This window comes from Urocitellus parryii, chromosome 8 (genome assembly GCF_045843805.1).
Source record: "Urocitellus parryii isolate mUroPar1 chromosome 8, mUroPar1.hap1, whole genome shotgun sequence".
Classification (NCBI taxonomy): Eukaryota; Metazoa; Chordata; class Mammalia; order Rodentia; family Sciuridae; genus Urocitellus; species Urocitellus parryii.
In genome coordinates, this window is record NC_135538.1 from 27,610,204 (window position 1) to 27,622,097 (window position 11,894).

Below are 11,894 nucleotides of genomic sequence, written 5' to 3' on the forward strand. Positions count from 1 at the left end.
CAACAAGCAGCCCTAATCCTTTCTCTCTGTGTGATAATAAGGGAAACTCGCCCTTTAAGAGATGCCCCAGTGGTCACGGTGGCACACACTTGTCATTTCAGCTGCTTGGGAGCCTGAAGCAGGAGGATCACAAGTTCAAAGCCAGCCTCAGCAATTTAACAAGGCCCTAAGCAACTCTGAGATCTTGTCTCTAAATAAAATATAAAAAAGGGCTGGGGATGTGGCTCAGTAGTTAAGCGCCCCTGGGTTCAATCCCCAGTACCAAAAAGAAAAAGATGTGTGATACGAGAGATAGCTGAAGCTCATTTGTAGAAAATTTACAGAGCTGAGCTAAGATGTTCCTCCTAGAAGCTCTATTAACAGTGCCTGATGCTATTGTTGGAGTATAGAGCAATTGTGTGCTTCCCTAGATGAAGAGCCTTTACTTATATGTCACCTGTCAGTCACTCTAAGGATTAAAAAAAAAAAAAAAAAAAAGTCAGCAAGAACACAGGCCAAAGATGATTAAGAAACTCACAGCCCTATGTTATTACTTAGAATTGTTCCTAGAATTGGTCCAGTTCCTAATCATGCTTTGCTGAGCTATAAACAAACAAACAAACAAACAAACAAATAAAAGGATATTTTTAAATTCTTCCTGAAAAAGTAAAAACTTGTAGTGATACTCATGGGTCAAATGGCAGCTCAGTCTTCTATTTCCTTCTGGAGTTGTCTGGTCGTCCCAGAATCTTTGACTTTAACTGGTGTTTGCAATTCCCTGTCCTAGTGGTCCCAGTGTGTCACCAACCACACACTGGTGCTCAGCTGGTTGGAGCCAAACACTCTGTACTGTGTCCACGTGGAATCCTTTGTCCCAGGGCCCCCTCGCCGCATGCGACCTTCTCAGAAGCAGTGTGTCAGTACTTTGGAAGGTAAGCTTCAAAAAAAAAAAAAAAAAAAAAATCTCAGCTAATTTGAGGAAGGAAATCTGATAAGGCTAGAAGGAAGTATAGCAGTTTAAACAAGTTTTTTTTTTAAACCTTGAAGACAGTTTATTTAAAGCAGTTTATGTTCACTAATTCTAATACAAAATGAAACAAGGTTACATTTCCATTTTGTCTTTTATTTTATTACTTTTTGTTCTAGAAAGGATTGATAGTGATTTAAAGTATATGTACTAGAATAAGGTAATATAAATTAAAGGTAAACAAACTAAGAAAGAAAAATGGGCAAGTTCATAGAAATTGATCCATGAAAGAAGCTAATCTAGAAAAGCAGTGTAAAAGAATCTCTATGGTTGCTACTAGTAATCTTTAAATTGTTTCCAGGTTTTTCAGCAGACCAGATAGAAAGAGATACATAACCAGTTGCACAATCACTATCCATGGGACTCCAATTAAACCAGTTGCTTAATAACAATCTAGTTTTTCCTGATACTAACATTGAACAGTTCTTCCAAAAAAGAAAAAAAAAAAACTTGAGTATTTGGTAATGAATAATGCCCTCAAGAGCAGTTATCCTTCCTCTTCTACTGCTACTGTTAAACTAAAAAGCCATTGAAACATCAAATCATAAACTCTTCCCAGCCTAGGGAAGATTAGAGCCACCAAACAAGTGAACTCTGAGGGGAGACATAGGAAGAAGAGGTGCATTCACAACTGTGGGCAAAATGACAGCTGACTGCTATTTTAAACTCTTATGACTAAAATATTTATTAACTGGTTCCGGGTGATAATAATCATTACTCCTAACTAACAACTAGAAGACTTTGTTCTGCAAATTAATTGGAGATGATAAATTATCAGGTTTTCTTGATTTGAGTTTAGACAAGATGCTGACGAATCAATCCATGCCCAAGAAAGGCAGGTTGAGGCAAAGGCAGAAACTTCTATCACCTGAAATGAATTAAACTGCCTGAGACTCAGCCTTCAAGCTTGCCGATGTTAAGGAATGTTGTCACCACCTCCGGGAGCCCTAAGCATAGGATCCAGGGTCCACTGCCAACAACCCTCCCTGGTCACACAGCTTCCTGTCTTAGGAAATAACCTTAAGAATGTTCACACACATCCTTTTTCTTCTTTAAAGTCATAATCACTCTGATCAATAGAAGTTCGGTGGTCTTCAAGAGCATCAGATAATTTTATTGCAAGAAACAAAGCACTGTCCTGAAAAATTCTTTAAAAACAGAATTGTTCTTGCTCTCCCTTGGGAATTCAAATTACAGGCTTCTCATGTTGTGCTCCAATACCACTTAGCTGCATGAGGGGATGGAATCAGCAAATCAGTAATTACTCCCCTGGTGTTAGAGTTGGCTTCTGTCTCTCCTTTGTCTCTTTGTCACATTTTCTGAGTGGGACTGCTGAGGAGCTCTGGTTGAAGGTATTTGCTCCTGTTACTAGATTTGGTGTTCTGAGCATGGCACTTCTTTAATCTTTCTGCTCCCAGGTTGACAGGAGCATTACCTCAAACCTGAATAAATCCTAAAGCTGCATGGAATGCCTCTTTATGCATAATTCTTCACTTCTCCCTTCCAACAAACACACTTTGCCCAAAGCCTTGATTCTATTGCCAGCTATAAATAGGATTCCAGAGCCCCCATTTTCCTCTCCCCTCTCCCTCTCATCATCCAAGATGAAACTTAAGGAAACTTAAGGAAAAAGGGGGACTATTGTGAAGATATATGGAAATCCAAAGAAAAACATCATTGTTGAATTCCTGTATTTCTCATACCTTTTTCTTTACAATGAAGAGTCCCTTGCAATATTATAATTAAAACTAAAATGCCCAGCAAGCAAAGAGCAAAACAAAGCAGATTGAAGAAATCATTTTTGTATTTGGAAAAAGTGCTGTGTTTACTCACAGCTTGATCAGTGCCAAATGGTGGGAATTAATTTCCAGTGGAAATCATTTACTCAGTTGGCAGAACCAACGCCAACTAAAGCACAGATTGAATTAAACACTTCCCGGTGAGCAGATGGAGCCCACTTTCTCACCAGTGTAGAAAAAGGAATAAAATAATGAGGCATTTCTGATTCTGAACTTCCCCATCATCTCAACTGTTAGATCACTGGAGATAATTTTCCAAAGCACCACTTTCTTAAAAATCACTATTACCTCTTTGGAGGTAATTCTTTGAAAAATATTTCTACTCTCCAGTCTCCCAATCCCTAAAATGCAGATGCAGGTGATCAAGTTCATTGAGGTACATGTGCTAGTGTACACAAATGACCTCAGTCATTGTTGTCATGACTCCTCTTAATTAGGACAGGCTCAATCAAGGACCTAGGGGTTGAATTAAGAAGAAAGAGCTGAACTACAGCCTAAAGCGGGAACAGGTGGTATTCAGACACCTGTACCACCTTCATCGAAGCCTTGGCATGTTACTGTGTAGGAGCTGAAGATAAGCATGCTCTTCTGGAACTGAGCAGTATAGAAGAGGCTGAGCTCCACCCTATACTGGACTTTTCCCACCGGCTATTGTTGACCACTCACTCTCCAAGACACACCTGTTTGCCATCTATAACTGGATAGTTAACTGGACAGTTACTTTGCTGCTTTCTCTTAGACCCAGGAATCAAAAGCATCCAACATTCTAGAATGTTAGACTAGAATGCTCCCGTGACATTCATACTGGTTTTATTACTGTGTAAGGAATACTTTAGAACTTTTGCCATTATGCTAAATTTGTGTGCTTTTTCTACATCTGTTTTAGTCAGAATTAAAAAAAAAAAAACAGAACCAATAGGATAGATAGATTGTAGATAATTAAAGAAAAGAAAGAGAGGAAGAGATTGATACTGAAGAGTCAACTCATGCAATTATATACACTGGCTAGTCTAAAATCTGTAGGGCAGGTGGCAGGCTAGAGACCCAGGGGAGAGCTGATGTTGCTGTTTGTGTCCAGAGGCAGTCTGCTCACAGAATTCCCTCTTCTTCCAGGGTCATCAGGTTTGATTTGTTTTGTTTTGCTTGTTTTAACTAAGGGCTTCAACTGATTGGATGGGACCCATCCACATTATAAGGGATAATTTGTGCAAAATCTACCAATTAAAATGTTAATCTCATCTAAAAACTGCCTTCAGAGAAATATCTAGGATAATGTTTTGCCACATATCTGGGTCCTATGGCCTAGCCACATTGATGCATAAAATCAACCATCCCAACTTTCATCCAGGGCTGGTGGGCCCTGGTTGAAATGGTGGGCCAGGGCTGCGTTTCTTAAAGTTGTTCGTCAGGTCTTTTCATTCCTCTGAGACTTTTGCTCATCCTAAGCCTATAGCACTGAGAAGGAGTTGCTGCCATTCCCAGAGCTCCTGCTTGGCCACCTTCCTACACACGTGCCCAAGCTCCGACCCTACCCAGAAAGTCTGGCCTACCAAGTGCAAAATGGTTCTGTTAGACACCTACGTGGCCATGTCATACATTCATGTCCTCTACTGAATATGTGGAAACGATTGAGCCAGATGAGTGGCATGGGAAAGTGGGGCAGCTTCATGGGATCTTTGCAAGAGTTTTGCCATGCAGTTTGAAGAGCTGTAAGTTACCTGCAGTAAGATGCACTGCCCCTCAAATGTGCAACCCAGCATAAATCTCAGAGCCAGATGTAAGATGTTAGAGTATCCGCTGATGTCAATTGTTAACATTTCCTTACTATAAAAATATAAGATGAAACTAGATGATTCCTTCTGATCATTTATTGTTGGGAGATTGAGAATTCTGAGGCCCTTTGTATCATTTAGCTCTAGCGTCTCAATGTAGAGGTGAGAAAACTGAGTCCGTCCCTGAATGTAAATCACTTGCTCAAAGCATCTCAACGTGGCCTATATTTTCTCATCATATGAAATCACAACTATCCAATCCTCACCCACCTCCTCTCTTTTGTAAACAGATCCATCATCAGCATTGAAAGTTAAAATCATCTTCTGGTATGTTTTGCCCATATCTGTAATTGTGTTCCTTTTTTCTGTGATTGGCTACTCCATCTACCGATATATCCACGTTGGCAAAGAGAAACACCCAGCAAATTTGGTGAGTGCTTGCCACACCATGCTCCAGGACAGAAATGGAAGCCCTAGTACAGATATAGTTCCTCTAAGGGCAGAATGGATTTGAAGTTAAAGAGTTTATGTGTTAAAAAGCACTTTTTATACTGGATTAGCTCATGAACATAACCAAAAATAAAGATTCCTTCACTTTGAAAAGATTTTATATTTAACGACTGGATTAGACAAAATCCTGGGATGCACAGATAAAATTAAGTTATGATCCCTGTCCTCCTTGAGGTTCCAGTCTAATAAGGCTAGAATGTAATACATGAAGGTTAAGGTGAAATCAGGCCATGGAGACTCTGGAGGTACAAGGAGGCCCCCCCAACCCTACATATGGGGCCAATTCTCCCGTCAGAGCTTGGGTATGCAGGGGAAGTTTGGACATTTACTGTAGGCAGAAGAGAGAGCAGAGGAAAAGGTGGGGGGGGGGCAGATGTGTGGGAAACCACACCATATTGCTGAACCATAAGGTTCCTGATAAGGGGCTAGACTGAAGAGCTGGGGTCAGGCCTGGTAACGGGGAAATTGGGATGATATTCTAAAGAGCCTGAGCTCTATTCTGTTGGCAGAGAGAAATCACCACAGGGTTTTAAATTAAGAGTGTCATAGCCACCATTGTCTTTTAGATCTAACTGGATATTAGGATGACCTTAAAAGAAACAAGATTATAAAACAAGAAAAGCCACTAGGAGACTGGGACAATTGTCCAGGGAAGAAAAAAGACCAAACAAAGAAAGTGGGATGTGGAATGGAAAAACACTTGGGAGCAATATGGCCAGGTCTTGATCACTGAAGGCCAGGAGAAGCAAGCAGGCGCAAGAAGGAATAAGCCCAGTGTCCCCAGACTGTCTGCAGAAAGGTCCCCAAGGCCTGAGCAGCATTTGTTTCACATTAGAACTTATTTCCTTGGGAATTAGTAAAAGATGTGTTCAAACATATGTGTACACAGCAGGAATACCTGTTCCTGTTAGTTCCATTTGTAGACTTTCCTGCTATTCTGCTGGTATTTAGGTTTCAGAGTTACTTCTTAAGGGAAGACCTTTCCTGGGAAGAAAATTCACAGGAGAATTGATGATTTTTTTTTTTTTGAATACTGAATATTTTGTGAAAGAATGAGGCTGAAGGTCCTTTTTTCTAATGTTAAATGGAATCATGTCTTGGGGTGATAATGAGAGTCATAACCTAACTTATCAACAACTGGTGCTTTCATAGGTAACAGATGCCTTCCACATATCCCACCAAAATTTTAATCTCAAATGACCTTCCCTGACACAATTTAGAGGTTCTCTATTTACCATAAACTGGCTGGTCAATTTCCCTTGTTTGGACTTACTCTACCATGATTCATGCATGGTAAGGAGTGGGGGACAGTGAGAAAAACCATTTCTACTCACATTCTTACATCCGTTCTATATCCAACATACCTTTCCACATGCCATGGCACCCTAGAGGACCCCCACTTATTAGCAAATACATGGCATGCTATAAATACCAAAGCAATTATACAAACTCTCAATCTTTACTACTTTTAATGTGGCAGAGATCCTAATTTTGCAGAATTAAAAAGTTCAAGAAATTCATCAACTCACCTGCAATCCCTCCACCTGTTAGAGGAGGGGACAGCCACACCCTGTGCCTCAGATTGGGTAAATGCCTACCTGCAAATGACAGTTCCTTCCATACATATTTTGTGTGTCTTGGGTCTCTTGGCTCCCAGAAAATAAGATTTTTCTGTATATTCTGAGCATAACTTCCCTGAGTTGGTGAGAGTAGGTTTTTCAAACTGATGACACCATAAATTCTAGTTAACAGCTGTTTTTAATGTCTCTTCTAAAGTGAAAAGGTGAAAATCATTCTCTTCTCTCTTTATAGATTTTGATTTATGGAAATGAATTTGACAAAAGATTCTTTGTGCCTGCTGAAAAAATCACGATTAACTTTATCACCCTCAGTCTTTTGGATGATTCTAAAATTCCTCAGAAGGATATGAGTTTACTGGAGAGAAGTAGTGACGGATCCAACCTTAATGATGCTGAGTCCCTCCGGGACCCAGAGCCCCATCCAGAGGAAGTGGAGACCATACACCTAGGGTATGCTTCCCATTTGATGGAAATCTTCTGTGACTCCGAGGAGAACGCCAAAGAAACTTCTCTAACCCAGCAAGAGTCGCCCAGCAGAACAATCCCCGCAGGTAAAGCAGTTGTCGAATATGAGTATGACGTAACAACTGGCATCTGCAGGGGGCCTGAAGATGAAGAGCTCTGTGTGCAGGAAGAGGTGTCCACGCAAGGAAAATTAGTTGATCAACAAGCAGCTTTGGCCAACTTGGGCCCACAAACGTTACTGGGTTCCTATACCCCTCGGCTCAGCGACTTGCTTCACCTGGAACTCGAGCAAACAGGCTCAGAAGAGGGGCTAGAGGAAGAGCCATCCACAACACTGGTCGACTGGGACCCTCAGACGGGCAGGCTGTGTATACCTTCATTATCTACCTTTGACCAGGACTCCGAGCATCATGAGCCTGACCAACTCTCAGAGGAGGGCCTTTTGTCTAGACTCTATGAGAAACAGGCACCAGGCAAGTCACCAGAAGAGAAGGAAAACTATCTCAAGCAATTTATGGAGGAATGGGGATTGTATGTACAAATGGAAAACTAACCCAAGACTTCCCTACCATGACTCAGTGCAAGCAAACGAGGGACCCAACAATAAAGAACCTGGACTACAAGTAGTGTATTCAGATTCATCAGGGTCAGCAAGAATGAGTTATTTCTTCTTCCTGTTCTCCTTTGCACTTGTTTGGTCTTGCTTCCTGTGGGTGTCTGGCTCACACATGTGGGTCTCTTATAACAGTGATGTGCCCCTGGGGTACAGGGACTGGCCACTGGACTGAGCATTCAGTGAATGTTTTCCATGTTGGGTGCAGAACTTATTCAGGAGGGTGCATTGAGGCCACTTTGTGTATTAGGTTCTAACAAGCATGCTTCTCCAGTTTTCTTCTGGGCATTTACCACATGCATGTAATGCTATAAAGATAGTTCACAAAGGCCATTCATGTTACAATGCTACTTTTCTAGAACATTTTGATTTTGAGGATGAGATACTGGAAAAATATATTTTAAAAAAATAGGTCAGTGGTACGTAAGTTGGTCACATGTTAAAGACCAACCCACTCTTCATTCATAATAATCCAGGCTTAGAGGGAGTAATCAGGCACAAACCTCCATGATGTTACTTGCTTTTGTCTTCCCTAAGAGGTGATACCCTAAGTTCTGGAGCATGAACATAAATGATTATTCTTTTGTAACAGAAAAATGCCCCTTCAGTCATTCAGTAGGGGCTTTTGTTGTCCCTCAAAACTAACCCAAACATAATTGCCACATTTTATAATAGATTATTACATTTATTTCTGGAAATGTGTTGTTAAAAATATATTTACATAGTCTGTAAACCAGGGGGTTCCAGAAGCTGGAGTACTATGTTACTCTTTTATGTCAAGTATTTTCAAGTGCCTGGCAGACTCTTTGGAGTATGTGTGAGTGAGTATCCTCTGTCTGCATAATATGAAAATCAGTAAATAAACGCAGGTCATAAGAAAAGATAATTTAATGAACTTGGAGAGTTTATTAACATTTGACATAATTTACTGTGGGAACTAAAACATACCATGAAATAACACCTTCTTGGTTAAATTCCAGTAACTATCTCCATGTCCTTTTCCAATTGTTTAGACAATTCTACAGTCATATTGCATTAAAATGTGACAGAATTTATAAAGTGGAACCATATAAAATTATTGGTATTAAGTTGTTTGAGATCTGTGTAAACAGCAATTACATATGGCCTACCTTAATATATATTTGTTTTAATCATGAACTCATAATTCACTGATGCTCTTTCAGGAAAACAGATACTATCCATATTTCCTCATCATGTTTTTAACAAAGGCAGACAACACTGGTAGGAAAGATGGATTTGGGGGTCATGGTCTTTTGTGATTGTCCACAAATCCAAACAGTTTATGATCTAATGGTTTAATTTACAGCATAATTATATTAACCAGAGTGTTCTGTTCTAACTATATTTGTAGAAATGATTCTGTTGTTTTGAAGAGCAAAATTTCAACATGAACTATAAAAAAAAGTTCAGGAGTGCAAGAGAATGAGTTGTTATTAAGGCAAAAAAAAAGTAATTGATAATAGTTTGGCTTGTTCATTTCATTGACAAAATATTTATTGAGCATCTACTATATCTTTCCATACCCTCATCTGTGAAATAAAAATAACAACCTCCTTTGAGCTGCTTTGAAAAGAGACTATAGAAGCCACTTACAGCAGTGCCTGGCACATAAAGGTGCTCTGTAAGCGTTTGTTATCATCATTATTCACTGCCAGATCATGCGCTTTGTACTGGAAAGAGAAGCCATTTAGACATAAGACTATTTTGATTCAAAAGCAGTCCTTGCCTCTCTTTATTTTTCTGACCTGAAAGTACTGTAGTATATTGCTTCCTGCTCTATGCCTTCAGATTCAAATCTCTCAGGGGTTAAACCACATTTTCTGGCTTTGGAATAGGGAATCTAATTCTGAGTTGCTTTTCCATCTCTTGTCATTCTAGACATGCCAGAAGTACTGAGCTTTTCTCTAATTTTGCTGCTTCAGTACTTTACAACATACATGTATACACTGGTAGTCCCTGGCTTAATGATGGTTCAACTTGATGATTTTTCAGCTTTTCCATGGTGCAAAAGCCATATACATTATGAAGAAACCTAACTTCAAATTTTGCATTTTAATCTTTTCCTGGGCTAGCAATATGGGTTATGATCCTCTCTCTGCATAACAGGCCCCGGCAGCAAGCCACAGCTGCCAGTCAGCCATGTGATCCCAGAGGCAACAAGGGAGGCTGTGGTGGCCTGCCTTGCTGTATGTGTAGGTTACCATGACATGGATGAGTGTCTCCCAAAGTCCATACGTTAAAGGCTTGTTGTACAGGGTGGCACTGTTAGGAGGTCGGAGGTTCTTAGCTCATTGGGGTTGTGCCCTGAAGGACCTAGCTTGTGTTGGGAACACTGGTCCCCCATACACTCCCATCATGATGGACCATCCCTGCCAGAGGCCCAAATCCACCCAATCTTGGGCTTAAGTCTCCAGAATTGTGAGCCAGCATAAACCTCTCTTTACTTCATAAGAAGCCTGTGTAGTTTGTTATAGTGATATGAAGCTGACGGACACAATTTATTAAATGCATTTTTTACTTATATGTTCAACTTATATCAAATGTATCAGAATATAACTCCATCATTAGTTGAGGCACATCGGTATGCTCAAACTCGAGTACATGATAGATATTTCTTGTGGGGAAAAGTTACATCTTCTCAGATGTAGACAGCTGTCATGCATCCTGTCTTCTGTGGCCAGACCTCTCCACCGCCTCTGGGACCTCATAAGATTCCATCTCTAGGCCTGAGGTTCAATTGGAGCTGTGATGTTGAAGTGTCAGGGTCTTTGACAAGTCAAGTATACTCATCCTGCCTCTAGGCATCCCTCAATTCTAGAGCTTTACATGGTCCTTCCACATCAGATTAATTTTCCTTGTGACAACATGTCTTAGTGACTATTTCCATACCCTATAAATCCTAAACAACTAGGAAACAAAACTGAGTGTCATGAGGGTAGAAAGGAAGCAAAGTGAGCTTGTCACCTCAGGCTGTAAAATGAGAAAGATCTAGTGCCCTGGGCTGAGCTCAGCTCCAAAAAAAATCAGTACAGCAAGGAAAAACTATTTTGTACAGCCCAGAGCACAAGCCTGCCCAGGGTGATGAATCTAATGAGAACATTAAACAGAGGGTTTGATCATCATGGATGGGTGCACCTGGGTCATAAATCAAATTCCTTCTGGCCCACACATTACCACCCCCACATCTTGCAGATGAGTTTAGGCTAAATTAACCTAGAATTGTTTTTCTTGATTTTCTTTTTGTTCCCCACGTTGTATCAACCATAAATTTTCCATCTACATTTTTTTTTAAAGACTGCTCAAAAACATTTGCCTATAGTTTTAAGATAAATAATGCTATGGCTGTGGGTATTTTAATAGTAGTTTTTATTTTTTATTATTGAAGACGTATATTCTATATTCTAAAATTTATATGTATAATATATGCATGTTATATACATGTTTGTTTATATGTTAGAATAACAAGAAATAAGTGGAGAAGAAAAGGAAAATTATCTATAATATTTCCAATTTTTTCTCTCCTAGAACATTTGGCAGTGTCTGGAGACATTTTTTTTTATTATTGTTGCTGTTTTGTGTTGTTTTGTCCCCCACTATACTGCCTAGGCTAGTATCAAACTTGTGAGTTCAAGTGATCCTCTCGCCCCAACCTCCCATATAGTTGGGACTGCAGGTGCACCCCCCCCCAAACACAAGTCTTGGAGACATATTTTATTGTCATGGCTCAGAGGGAAAGTGTAGCTTCTAATGGGGAAAGGCTGAGAATGTTACTGAATATCATACAATATACAGAACAGCCCTTCTGCTCTGTGTGATCAAGAATTATGTGGCCCAAAATGTCAATAGTATCTAGGTGAATAAACCCTAGTTTAGAACTTTTCAGACACTGCTGTTGCATTGCATATATTTTTCCATAAAAGGAGGATCATATTGAAATCTTTTATAACTTACTCCTTTCATTCAAAAATACTTAACAATCTTAACTCTAGATTAAAGTTTATAATGCACTAATCTTATTCAAACTTGAACTTTTGAAGCAGCACATTAGGAATGATTTTCTCTAAACATAATGCTCTTAGAATTTTTTTTTCTGAAACAGTGACCACACTTTGGAGCTATTAAGACTCC

General features: G+C 39.8%; 1 protein-coding gene across 1 annotated transcript in view; it reads left to right on the forward strand.

Annotated features, from left to right (window-relative positions):
• Il20ra (interleukin 20 receptor subunit alpha) overlaps window positions 1-8,062 on the forward strand; it is a 35,103-nt gene extending 27,041 nt beyond the window's left edge. The window contains exons 5-7 of the mRNA XM_026391894.2: window positions 767-911; window positions 4,868-5,007; window positions 6,900-8,062. Coding sequence (XP_026247679.2) covers window positions 767-911; window positions 4,868-5,007; window positions 6,900-7,685 — 1,071 coding nt within the window. The 3' untranslated portion in view covers window positions 7,686-8,062. The remainder of the gene's footprint in view (window positions 1-766; window positions 912-4,867; window positions 5,008-6,899) is intronic.
• The last annotated feature ends 3,832 nt before the right edge of the window (window positions 8,063-11,894 follow it).